Consider the following 14496-nt stretch of genomic DNA (forward strand, 5'->3'; position numbering starts at 1 on the left):
AGAGAGCTTTGTCTGTGAGGTGGTATATAAATGCAATCAATCAATCAATCAATAAATCAATCAATACAGATTTGTAAAAATGCAAACACAGTTTGGGTTGATTTTTCACAGTCCAATCCACTTCCTGTGTAGTTTGGAAGAACTGGGTAACATGTGCCTCTGAGCATATGGTGAGTGGTGGCAACACCTGCAATCAGCCCAAATAACAGAAACAAGACATATGCTGTGCTGATCTTGTTTTAGCAGGGAGGAAGTAACAATATTAAGACAGTTGATAAAGTTCAGATAGTCGCTTTAAATATGTTTGATTTACTTTGCAATTTTAGTGATGTTTCCTATAATAAAACATTTTCTTTTGCTTCTGTTTCTGTGAATATGTGAAGTACAGCAACACTTTGCAACACTAAAAAAAACTCCAAAAATGGAGTTGGAACAGTGACACTGACTATATTGCAGAATAGTTTCCAATGGACATGAGGAATGTCTCAGTTTGCACAACATAAAACAGTGGGAAGCAAAATACTGTATATTCTACCAAAATTCTACGTGTGCACTGTTTTTAATTGACCATGCCCACGTTTCCTTAACTGGAGTGGTTTAAGCATAGCAGGCTGAAAACATGCATCTTGGGCAGGCCAAGTTTGTTTTTTCCAAGAGCTAGATCATTACTTAAGTAGCAACGTAATCAGTCTGATTTTATATCAAACTGCAGTTTCAGATTCAACTGTTAATGCACCCAAAATAGAAATAGAACATAATCTCTAGTTTGAAACACAAAAGGCTATCTTCACCATCATATGACAACTGACCAATAAAAAGGCTTTGAAATTAATAAAAATAAATTTGACACAGATTTCTAGGATGAATAATGAGAGAAATATAATTTTCTAGGTTAGATTCTCTGTAGAAACAGTAGTAACACAGGAAAGAAGCAAAGTAAGAACACCAACAAACATACAAAAAAAATTAATACTCCGTCTTTGCAGGTGATGCCACCACTCACCATATGCTCAGAGGCACATGTTATCAAATGCTTCCAAGCTACACAGGAAGTGGATTGGACTGTGAAAGACCAACCCAAATTGTGCTTGCATTTTGACAAATTTGTAGGGCACCACAATATCTTAGAGAGGAGGTCAGGTCTCCTGCTCCCCTGGTGCATTCACTATAGCTGCCCAATTTCCCTGCTTTTTAAAGTTTGAAAGAAATATCTGTTGGCTATAGGTACATTCTTAAACTGCAAGGTTTTTTTTTTGCCTATTAGTGGATATATATTGCTTATAGAATGGCAAAGATTGTTTAAACAACTATGTTGTGGCCTGTCTGCAGTGAAGATGGGGAAAAATAACTTTCTGACATACTTGCACACATATGTGGGAGCAGGCCTTGGGTTTGCACAGGGGCTCAGAGTTAATTCAGCAAAGTGAAGGCAATGTTAAAGAAGTTTTAACTTGATGAAGTTTTATTCCATTTTGCTCAGGTATGTATCTTGTTACCCATCACAAGTTTTCCAGATGAGGTGGGCTATAAATCTGAGTAAATAAGTACATTCATTATAACTTGCATTAGAAAGATGTGTACAGGGTGAACTGTGGTTAAGGACAGAAGGCATTGCAACCATCTGATACTGCTAAAAGACTACCCACTTACGATTTTTCTTAGCACAAAAGTACAACATACTACAAAGTACCAGCAACAACATCACTTTAACAAGCTATGCAGTTAAATGTCTTCTGTTCTTCTAAATAAATGGACCAGTAAACAGAATGAAAGAAAATATCTAATCAATAGATCTCTGGTTAGTTCAAAACACAACATATATCAATCAAAAGCTTCAGTTTCAGTGATACCTTTGATTCTCTTCAATGGTGTTTAAGTGCAGCATAATTATAGCAGCTGGTTTCTAATGGATACACTATGATAGGATAGTAATGCTCCTGTTAAAGTGTTAATATTCAAGGACATCAGGGCCTAGCAATAATTTACTGGAATGCCACATTGCCTTTGTCAATTGGAGCATTAAAAAAAGGGATGGCTGGAAGGAAACCTGAGCCCCACTCCATGCACTTTCAGACTGAATGACTTATGTTTTAATGGTCTGACCTGAACAGAAACCTTTTATCATAGCACTTGAAAGAATCATGCACGGTGCAGGCTGGTCTGACTGACATCAGTGTAACTTTGCTGGAGGAAATCCAGCCCAATTTTGAACACTGGCAATTCCTGCTTTGGGTAGTGTTTGATCAGATGAATTCAGTCACACAGGCCAACAAAGGGTGGTATTCATTGTTAGTCTTAGACAGATTGATGCTAACTTGCTGTCATAAATTTCAAAGAGTCTACTCTGAGTAGGCCTTATCTGAATACAATCCAAAATGGTTGCAGGGATTTGAAGCACTTAAAAATTAGACGTGAGCTTCCTTAAACACTAACTAGGTAAGATCACACATTCATAAATTAATGAAATTAAGATAGTACAAATCTTGTGAATATTTACTGTAGGAAGCAAACACTATTGCAATGATAATTTAGTATGGTCTGAAGGTACCTGAGGCCAGTACCCTGCAAAAGCTAAGCAGGGTCAGGTCTGGTCAGTGCCTGGATGGGAGACCGCCTGGGAACCATATGTAAGCCGCCTTGGGTTTCTATCATGAAAAGAAAGACAGGGTATAAATGTAATAAATAAATAATAAATAATATTTAAAAAACTATTCAGTCTTCCTCCCCACCCAAAAACATTCATGGGAGATGTAGGAATTAAGGTCAAGTCCATGTCAAGACTAAGTATTACTAAAATTATCTTGATGCTGACCAGTCAGCCTGTTCTGAGAAACATATAACTTTAATGGTTTATAAGGGATGTAGCAGTTCACATTTTATTTATTTATTTATTTGTTTCATTTATAGACTGCCCATAGCGAGTGGCTCTCTGGGCGGTGTACAAAAAGGATAAAATACAAAATATCAACAATAAAATCAGACAACAAACAATAAACACAAGCAGCAACTAAAGAAAAAAAGAAAAAAGAAAAAATTTAAATTATAACATAAACGCTTAAAATGTCTGGGAGCATAGCCAGGTCTTAACCTGGCGCCGAAAAGATAGAAACGTAGGCGCCAGTCGTACTTCTTCGGGGAGGCTCTACCACCTTTGTAGACAACTAACAGAAAACACATTACATGGGCAGGGCCCATATTTTTAAATGGTGAAGGGAGATAATGCATTCTAGCCCTTCTTCCTTCAACTCCATCATCCCCTATTACTCCTCTCACCCACAAAAGGAGAAAACAGAATATCAGACAGAGTAATATGGAAGAGAAGTGTGAAATGAGAATAAGCAACAGACTGGATATATTGTGTCACCTTCTCATGCATTTATTAAGAGATGATAGCTCAAAAACTACTAGTCTGGACGTTTCCTTAATTGTGCAGCTCTGTTACCCAAATGTCGATATGAAGTGTTGAATCCCACATGAAGAGACAACATTGAAAACACTCAAGGAATGTACACACCAGGCATCTAAATAATGGGAAGAGTTCCAATACCAGCTTTTAAACATTCTTTATGGATATGTAAGAAACCTGATAAGGGAGAATACATTAAAATAAGAGCCAGACATTTCAGAAAGGTATAGACCATAAGAGGAGAAATGACAGTAAATATTTCATTGGTCTTGAGAATATAAGCAATTCCTTGAACTGATGCAATGATTTAAGCTACCCTCTCCAGTAGCAACTGAAGTGACAACTTATGTAATCAGCATGGCAATCAAAGCCAAGGCTTCATGTTTACTGATTGAAAGATGCTTTTTGTCATTTTTCCTCTTTTTTTTTTTTTGATTAGTGGAAAGTCAGCTAATTGACAAGTTTACTGACTAAAATGAAAGTAATAAAATCATACACTTAGGACAGCAAAATCCAAGCCTGTATTCACATAGTACTACCAGACTCCACTTGACTCCTGCAAGCTATCAGCATACAATTATTCATCAGTTGAAAATTGGCACATTAGTGTCAAATCAGGGAACATCACTAACCCCAATAGCTAGCTCTAAGAGAGCTTAGATTGGATTGACCATATTACCCTGCTATACTCTAATTTTGATTCACTTATAAAAAGATGTCCTGGAAAATAAAATAAAAAAGCCTGGTATGCTAAGTTCACAAGTTAATGTTCTTGGAATATGATGAGATTTAAGAAAACAAAAATGAAGTGGACTTGAAAAATTTTACCATGTAGAGACAAAACAATATATTGACAAATATCTACACCTTGATTTCTCAGACAAATACCCCTCCCAAACAGAAAAATACATAAATAAAGATGGACTTATACAAGTGATTACCAACTGTACCTCTAGAACTCCTGGAGTTCCCTCAATAAGATAGTCATGACAGACTAGCAGACACTGCAAGACAGATTCCCCACCAGTGTGCTAAACTATGGTTTAGCAATTAGGACAGGCCACAGAATAGAATGATCCATCTCCATCTCCCTTCAGCAGGGCTTAGGGATGTATCTGACTACTGCTCACCATGGTTATGGAAGATCAGAAATGTGAAATCAGAAATTACCTTTAAAACTGATTTTCTGGCATAAACACAGGACCACCAGCAACGCACACACCCCATCTCTCCTCCACCATTAAGGTGGTTTTTAGCCATCTTTGAATTTATTGCTGAGGTTGGATACAATTTCAACAGCATTTAAAAACAGTTGTCTTGCAATGCAAATGTGACTTTATATTTATTCACTAATAGGCAAAAAACCTTGCAGTTTAAGAACGTACCTATAGACAACAGGTATTTCTTTCAAACTTTAAAAAGCAGGGAAACTGGGCAGCTATAGTGAATGCACTAGGGGAGCAGGAGACCTGACCTCCTCTCTGAGATATTGTGCTGCCCTACAGATAGTAGGGCTGCAAGCTTTAGGCTGCATTCGTTTGCGCACTTACCAGAGAGAATGCCTCATTGTACACAGTGGGACTTTCTTCTGTGGACACAAGAATGAGATTGCCAATCAACTAGTGCTTTAGTTGATTTTCATGGGGGCCAATTTTAATCTATGGGGCTGTTCTTGTTTTTGCAGGGTGGGAGGAGTTGTATGTTGCAATAATACATTATAAAAATAAAATATTGAAATAGTATTTCTAAGAACGATTGGTAGTTTTTGGTTTGTTTAATCAAAAATTGTTTCATATTTTTCCATGTCTCAGAAGGGCACCTGATATTTTAGTAATGTTGCTACAGTTAACTTGATCAGTTAAAAGACATATGATCAATGATAACAATGAAAAGATTAATTCTGTTCTCACAGCTGCCATTTCAAAGTGTGTCTCAGTTGAATTTTAGAAATTAAGCCACTCTTGCACATCATATGAGGGACAGCTTGCTTTCTACCTTTACCAAGATATTTGCTAAATACTGACTTTGGTGAGAGTGTTCTTTGTCATTGTTAAGCATTCTAGAATTCTTTTAGTTTTATCAATGTATAGATTTTTTTTTTAGCTACTTTGTAATAGCTCTTAAAATACACATACCTATTTGCATTTTACTTTACTGTTTTACATTTGTGGGTTTTTTGTTTGTTTGTTATTTTACAGATATTAGGCCCCAAGACTCATGGCAAGGTCCTACTCCTCTATTTCAACAGCCGCCACAAAGATTTGACAGGTATTAGTTAAAGTTTTTTTAATTACATATGCAAGTGTCTGAATGCAAAACAGCCTCCTCTATAATTTCTGTATCTTATATTTTTGCATCATTTAACTCTCTAAACATATGAGGGTGTGTTTTTTAATGGGTTCTTTAGAGGAAAAAACTTTCCATTAATAATCACAAACTTCAAAATGAACCTTGCTGTTGATGCTTCTAGTGTAGTGTAGCATTCTGGGTTCTTTGGCCTCTGGCTCATTGAAGCTTTTGAAGCACTATGAATTTCAACACAGACAGCTTAAAACTGCATTAGGTTTTGGACAGGCTAAACAAATTTCTTTTTAGGAGAGTCGTGGAGCTTAATGAGGCATAACTAATGGTGGTCCACTTTTATCATCACTGTGCTAGAACCACAGCATTAGTACAGACCAGCCATTGATTCTTGCTACAAACCTCTTGAAGTCCTAATCAGCTTCTTTGGTACAGCTTTTTCAGGCCTGACAAGTCTATTGTAGGGCAGTGTCACTGTAGGTCAGTAGTTATTAGTTGCCACTGAAAACAGTTTCTTTAACTACTTAAGGCTGAACTGAATTAAATGCAGGAGGGACTCTGGGGAGGATTAAGGAATCTGCAGTCCAATAAGTACCATGGAACAGAGAGAATGTGACATGGTTTGATAATAAGGGATGTTTTATATGTGTGTCTCTTCATTGAGAAGCTGATTGTATGCCCTTAAAGCCAGATATCCTGGGGTTTGGAAAGTGTATCTGTGAATAATTCTATTATATCTGTAGAGCAAAATAAGACAATACAGATAAATGGTTGCTAACTCGAGCATATGTTTTCTTTGTAAGTATTGTTCTTTACTATAAGAGAACAACTGATAACAAAATATTGGACTGTGATTCTACACGAATGGATTCTGCTCCTTACCACATTTGGTGAATCCCCTTTTATTTTTTCTGTGTGAAATCACAGTTCCTATATATTTATTTTTGGAATTCTGACCAATGACATAACATGAAAGCTATACTTTCCTTATATAGAAAGGTCATTTTTCAAAAGAGTTCAAGTATGCTGAAGCTTTGTCATAGTATTTCTGTAATAAGAGCTTCTTGTTAATCGGTAGTGTATTGAATGTTACTAATACCAGAACAGTATTTGTATCAATTTTATCTCTTATATGCAAACTCTTTATAGTTGTAATCAAGAATACTCACTAATATGTTCTCATGGATTTTTGTATTTATATTAAATGAAAGCAAATTGTAAGATGCTATATTTTCATTGTGAACCTCCCTATGACAAGATTAAACCTTTCTGAGCCTCCCTGCATCTGAGATTGATCATGCCACACTTGTTGAATATGCGCATGAGATTAACAACAATCTTCCCAGCTCTGTGATTATCAATTATCTCAAATTCACCTATGTAACCATGCTTCATCATCGCAGTTAAGAACCCTGCATTTAACTAAGACAAATATAAGCAGTTGGCTTAGCTGATGTCATTTTTGTTCTAAGCCAAAGGGAAGGCCAGTTAAATAAGAAGAGGGGATTGCATATTTAAGATTTTTGCAATATTTTACGAAAAGGTAGAGAGCTATCTCCCCACCCCACCCCCCAGCACTTACCCAGTCGGTCTTCTTGAGCAATTAATGTTTGCAATTCTGGTCTGCTGATCCAGTTTAGATGTGCTCACCACAAGGGCAGGTGAAGGAGGACCTTGTATCTTTCCTAGCAACTATACAGTTTATTTTGGAGATCCCTCTGAAGAACCCATGGATATATATGTATTATACCACCTGACTGTTCTTGGATATCATGAACTAGATTTGCTCCCTGAAAAATCATGCCTCCCTGGGCAGGCCTGTCAAATTTTAATCAAGATGGGGTAGGAAATATGTCCACCATTTCACTTGTAAGAAAAAGGAAATCATTCTCAAATATTAAGAGAGAAGGAAATATTTCAAATGTTGCTCTGCATTATGGGGCCTGAGTACTTACGAGGTAGTGATGTTATACCGCAAAATATGTTTCTGACACACCCATACCAGCATGCTATCTGGAGAACAGAGTAGCTCTCAAGAACAGAACTTTGGTTATTTTTAGTATTTTCAGCTGCACACATAATACTCTGTTGATGTGTCAGATGGATCTATAGCCCCCAGAACATGATCTGAAGGTATATGTTGCAGCAACCCTGCTGAAGGTCTGAGTCTGGTCAATGCCTAGATGGGAGATTGCCTAGGAATCTTATATATCCTGCCTTGAGATCCATGATGGAAGAAAGGTTGGGGTATAAACATAACACAGAGATGTATTTACATAGAAGTGCAGTGCCTGTCTATAAGATATGATTTCAATTCTTAAACTGCTGATTCAGTTACTTCCTAAATTACTTTTGAAAGGTGAAACTTCATGGCGTAATCTTTGCTTCTGTGAGAATTAGCTGCTAAGGTCAAACATCATCACATTCTTGTTTTGCTGTTGGGCACCTGAAGATACCTGCCTGGCCAGCATATAAAGTTTTAATCAAGATTGGGTAGAATATATGACCACCACTTCATCTGTAAGAAAAAGGAAATAACAGAATGTTGGAGTAAATACGGATATTTGGTCTAATGCAACAGGACCATTGTTATATTCTTATAGAAAATGTTGCAAAAAACCACTATTTTTTGATGTCTCATGAACCGGAAAAAACATACAGGAAGCCAAGTTCATCACAGAGTATAAGCCATTTCATAGCCGACAACCAGTAATTCCTGGCTTCTCACCACATTAGTGACTTAATTACTGATTAATCATTAGCGACTGATTAATGACAATCAGCGGAGTGCTGGTTGTGGAAAGTAACACTCTGCTATCCTTGCTGAGTGGCATCCATTCTTTTCACTAATCATTGCTTGGAGGCTGGAGTTGTTGAATGGCCACACATAGACTTCCTACCTAATTAGGCTTCTCCATTTGCCTTTGGTGGGAGGAGGCAGGTGTGTATACAGTAGTTTCAAGAGATGTTTGCTGCTGTTTAAAAGAAACAAGTCTAAAATCCCTTTGGATTTGTGAAACAAAAAAATGCACTATACCTTGAATCCTGGCCTACTAGCTTTGGTAGAGTTCCTTTAACTCCTTTTTACCACATTGACTTGCTTCTTAAGATTAAGATATAGGCCAAAGCAGCACTGTATATTTGTTTCATGTTGCCCAAATACACTAAATGTTGGTATTTCTAGTACTTTGCTGTTGTCACATTGTTTTGCTGCTATGTTGCCACCCTGCGCTCCTTTGGGAGGAAGAGTGGAATATTAATCCAATCAATAAATAATACTTTCCCCAGATGGGAAGATATTAATAATGTAGCTAGACAGATACCTTTTAGCTACTTTCTATTTGGTACTGCTAATAATACAGTGTTTTGCTTAACTGTTTTTGTTTTTAAATGAATTTTGAATTTTTAGTAAGACTGGTGAAATCCTGTTGGTTGTAGAGCTTATGTCCCAACTATAACTATACATTTTTCTGAATATGTATTTTTATTCTGATAGGGAATATTCATGTATATATATACCTGTTCCATTATACTGATACAGTTAAAGCACTTCTACTTGCTGGTTATCTAAGATGGCATTCTTGGTGATAATCAACATTGCATTTGTGTTTCCATATAAACTGTATACCAAATGTTGGTTGGTCCATGCCAATTAGTGCTTATGTTGCTAGGTCACTGTGGTCAATTGAAAACTACATCAATAGAACTTGAAAAGGTTTCTTCCTGATCAGACCTTCTGACATATTAAGTAGAATAATGGACAGGAGGAGATAACGGCTAAAGCCCCTACCCTGGATTCAAACTACTCTGCAGTAAGAATTCATTTGCAACCTGCAATTAAATAGAAAGAATGAGCTCCCAGATTTAGCCTGGATGTCCAGAAAATAAAGCCTCACTCTTACACTTGTTTACTCTTGAAATAACTTTACGCTTTGCTGATACAATTTATTTTTATACTTTAAATCAGTGCAGAGAAGCAGGTTGGAGAGCCAGCAGTACCAAATGGACCAGATCCTTTCAGGGCATTGTAAAAACCTGAATCTGAATTTGGCAAAGGTTTTCTTATTCCATATGTTTGTTGCCAATTAACATATGGAAGTGAAAAGACAACATATATCATTTTGTTTTTAGTTTTCTAGTTTTTTGTTTATTAAAGTTCCACCATTAGGGAAGGGACAACATTGTTATAAAAATAACAATGGGCCTGATATTTAAGAGGCATTAAATCTTTGTGTAAGCGATAGACTAAATAGAACTGAGGTCTGCCATACCTCACATACAATGTTAGTTACAAAGCTATAGCCTTCAGACAGAAAATAATAAACTCTGTACCTATGATATACATATTTTTTCTTCAGAAATTCAGGGGCCACTCCTCTTCTTGCTTGGAACCGCATGCCTCATTCCCAAGGACCACCATACCAGCAAACTCAATACCAAGGCCCAGGAGGACCAATGAATTACCCACAAAGGCCCAGTGATCGGAGGGAAAGGGGAAGGCAGGTAACAAAGCACTACGTGGTTTTTGTATGGTCCTCGAGCAAGCTATGTTTGGAGGAAAGCGGGGGATGATAATGTAATCTCAATCCTGAAAGCTAGAGGTTCTCTAGCTTCAGGGGGGAAACGAAATGTATAGTTTTGAGGAGGGATGAGAAATATTAGGTGGGTAAAGCATTTGTTACCATCGACTTGAAGGCACATAACAATAACAGAGCAAAGAGTACAACAAGGTACTTCAGTACCCACTGAGTTTTTCAGCAGACCTAGTTGTGGTTGAGACTCGTAATTAATGGGATACATTGTCCTGTTAATTTTAATGGGGTTTAAGGATGAATAACTGTGGCCAATATCTAGAATTTCGCAACTTTCACATATCCTATGCTTAAAATATCTGCATCGACAAAGGATTGTCATTACCAGAAGAATTGTTGGTAGGATCCATTTACTGCCTCCAGGCTAATCCTTCAGAAATGACTGCTCCATGGTGAAGATGAAGAACTGGAGCATCTGCTGCACTTTCCACCTATATAGGATCTCTCCCTTGTTTTCTAGACTCTTTTTGGCTGGTTTATTGCAGTCATCTAGAAATGTTTGTCTTCTTGATGTCGTAGATCTGTTCTTATTGCAATGAGTTTCTATGTGAATGGTCCTGCCTTTTTTTTAGGATAGAGGTGGGGGACCTGTGGCTTCCAGGTGGTGTTGGACTACATCTTCCATCAGCCTTGGTGATTGCCCATGCTGGCTGGGTCTGATGGGAGTTAAGATCCACAACAAGTAGAGGGCCACAGGTTCCTTATGCCTTTGAAAATTCTATTGCCTTTTTTAGTATCCATGTTTAAAAATCAAAATAAGGTTTATCTCAAGTCCTGAATTCTTGCAACTCATTTTTCTTTTTGCAAATACAATATTGAATCAAATCAGTATAAGTAAACATATTATATGCTAACCAGCTGAAAACTGTGTATGTTTGGCAAAATGTATAATTAATAACACTAAACTGGGTGTACCTTGATGTGAAAATTCTTGAGATGCCTAATGGAACTGAAGCTTAGCTTTTGAAATAATATAAGAATCAAACTGTTGTCTTTAGTTCTATTTCAAGAATAACTAACAGTTCTAAACTGGCAGGCAGCCATAGCATAGTATGAAGAGGTTTCACTTCCCTCTCATGCTGAGATCAGCTGTTTTAGAAGTATAGTTTCTTTTTAAACATTTGTTTCCTAGGTAATTTTTCCATAGTATGGATCTGCATAGTCACTTTTAGGGAAATAAATTTCTACCTGTTGTAATTATGAATAATCTCATCTCCCTCTTGTAATCTCTATCTTATAAATATAGGATTGCACACAATCTGAAAGACAGAAATGCATTCCAAATCTTGATTCTCTCTGCCCTTCCCCAAGCTCCCTTGATGCAATTTCATTGCTAGCACTAAAACTCAGTAATCCATTGATATCTCAGGACTGCACTCATGCTTTACTGGGATGATTGCATGAGAGTGTAAGTGTTTTAGCAATTCTTACCATAAACACCTGAAACTGAAAGCTCTATTGAAATTGCATCAAGCTGTTGACAAGCTGTCCTGAGCATTTGGTGGGTGCTTCTTATCACAGTTGTAGCGGGGAGCTGTCCAAACACTCAGACAAACATTACTTGGATATACAGCCAGTTCCTATTCAAAAGTTCTTGTCTTCATCAGTCAAGGCTGTTGAAAATAAAAAGCTGAAGTTCTCCACATCTGTACAAGTCTCACAGTTGCAGATAAAAAGCACATCATACAAGCTCCTTCCAGTTTATCAGAACAGCAGAAGATGTGTTGTTGATTGCCATAAGTAGCTTCCGCATGCTTGGTGGTGGAAGGCGTACAGAGATGCGAAGTTAGATGCAAGGCACTTGCAGATTACAAATATTGTGGATGGTGCTGATTATTATTCGTGGTATACTTTGACCCTTTTGTCTCTCTAAAAAGATTGCCCAGATAGGATCCCAGAACTGTTGGATTCAGGTTTGGGCTTCATTTTGAAAATGTTCTAGGAACTTACTTCTCCCTCAAATGTATCTGTCATGCATAGTGAGAGCAATAGATGTATTGTATCGGGACAAATGGTTAACATTCTTTAAAAAAAAAACATACAGAAGGGTTCTATTACCTTGTTTTCCAATAGGTCTGTGGACATCCCACATGGAATCAGCCCACCAAATGCTGTCACCTGTTACAAAATAAAGGCCTGTTGCCACAGGTGCTGGTTCAGCTGGCAATACTCCCAAAATAAGCCCCTTTGCCAATCCTTTACATAGATGCTTGCGCTATTTCATGAACATAGCATGAAATAGTTAAGAGTTCAGCTTCAGAGAAAATGTAAGGTTATTTGCTACTGTTGTACCTTACATCAAAACATATTTTACTGAAATACTGTTTTGTTTTGTGTCTTCAAATCGATTTTGACTTTTGGTGACCCTATGAATCAGCGATTCCCAATAGTATCTGTTAGAAACCACCCTGCTCAGATCTTGTAAATGCAGGTCTGTGGCTTCCTTTATGGAATCAATCCATCTCTTGTTTGGCCTTCCTCTTTTTCTACTCCCTTCTGATTTTCCCAGTACATAATTGTAAGAGCCCCTTCCTTCTTACAAACTTTTGAGTTAAAGTCTTTGAATGCTATAGTTCAAACAGTTGAGCCCCTGTCCCAGGCTGCATAATGTAATACAAATAGGAAATTGAACAATAATCTCCAGTTTCTGGTCAGAAATGCTCCCCAAGTCTCAAACTACTATGGTGAATATTAAGCTTAAACTTAAATGTAAATATGTTTTGTAATGTTCATTTACCAAGTTTGCATTTTAGGTTCCCCTTATTAATGTGCTTATACTTATGGAGATCTTAAACTCCAGTTTTACTATAAGAAAAAAATGGAAACTATAACAGTAATAATAATCAGAAGATTGGCTATTATTATTACACTGAATTCAAGGAATGGTGGTAATTGAGGGTTATGATTCAAGCCAAAGTTAAGACCTATTGATTCAGTGATACAGTTAAACATATGCTTAATTCTGTAATTGAGCTCAATGGGACATGAAATTGCTTAACTTTGGGCTGGATTGTGCCATCATTTGCATGTCCTTTTTTTCTTTTTTGTTTGTACTACTGTTACCTGATAAATATTCTCTTTTTCCTTTTTCTTTTTTGTAATAGCTTATGACTGCAAAAAACAGAATAATACTATCTTTTCCTTTTTTCTTTTGCAGGGTTATGGAAGACCATACCCATTGCCACCATCTTCTGGAAGATACAACTGGAATTAGGCTTTTGGCATTTTCCACCATTTAAGATAATCCTGTTTTTATAATCATATTTATCATCTGAGTAATTTTCAGATGATAACCTTTCTTTTTACACTGTGTACATTTTTACTGATAAGATTTGTATGCTGCTTTACAACTATACTGCAGAATGCAAGTGAATTACTACTTATTTGCTTGTGTGTAAAGCCTAATGAAGGGGTACTGTTCGGTCTTTACTATGTGTGTGTTTTTATTGCATTATTACATTGTTGATGCCTTTCAATTTCACATCGGAATATTCCTTTGGTTCACAGCTAGGAAGAGGCTTACATTAAGAAAAATAGCATTGAAAAAACACACAAATTGTGGTTGAATTGTGGAAATTAACTTTGAAACTGTCTGCAAGCACAACATTTTAAAGACTTTTGGTCAGTAGTCCTAAAATGCTTCAGTGATGTATTTGTCCCTTTTAAGAACATGATTGCTGAACTTTCCAAGTAAACGTTTCATCTTTTACAACATAAATGTGTTGTCTTTATGTAGTGCTCATATTATTAAACAAGAACAATGGCTATATTATTTCATCCACAAGGCACTCCTATGCTACCTATTTAAAGTTGTGTGTGTAAGAGAGCAAGAGGACTCTTACTTCCTTCACTAACTTCTTCAATCTTGACTGAGATATTAAAACTGAGTTGTCCAAAACAACTTCCTCCTGAAGCAATGCTTAGATAACAATGCTTTCCCCACTTTTTTACGTATACACTAAAGGGCAGATCTAGTTGATCCCTTACCACACCACTAGATATGCTCTCTGCTCTCCAGAGGTTTGTAGGAGGAAGCTCCCACATAAGTCATAGCAGGAAGGGTAGTTGAACTGGGTCCCAAACATTAATTTAGAAAACATTAATAGATCTGTCATCTTCCTGTATATAGGAAATGTGTTGTTTTAGGAACTCACTCATTTATTTTCTGTGTTTATATACCTCCTTGTAATGAAGGTA

General features: G+C 36.8%; 1 protein-coding gene across 2 annotated transcripts in view; it reads left to right on the plus strand.

Annotated features, from left to right (window-relative positions):
- The window catches only part of XRN2 (5'-3' exoribonuclease 2), a 100434-nt gene extending 86417 nt beyond the window's left edge, over window positions 1-14017 (plus strand). For both annotated transcript variants that reach the window (XM_061587991.1, XM_061587992.1), the window contains exons 28-30: window positions 5605-5674; window positions 10066-10210; window positions 13457-14017. In XM_061587991.1, the coding sequence (XP_061443975.1) occupies window positions 5605-5674; window positions 10066-10210; window positions 13457-13513 (272 nt within the window). In that variant the 3' untranslated portion in view covers window positions 13514-14017. The remainder of the gene's footprint in view (window positions 1-5604; window positions 5675-10065; window positions 10211-13456) is intronic.
- Window positions 14018-14496: the final 479 nt, after the last annotated feature.

The sequence above is a fragment of the Rhineura floridana genome, chromosome 1 (assembly GCF_030035675.1).
Source record: "Rhineura floridana isolate rRhiFlo1 chromosome 1, rRhiFlo1.hap2, whole genome shotgun sequence".
Classification (NCBI taxonomy): domain Eukaryota; kingdom Metazoa; phylum Chordata; class Lepidosauria; order Squamata; family Rhineuridae; genus Rhineura; species Rhineura floridana.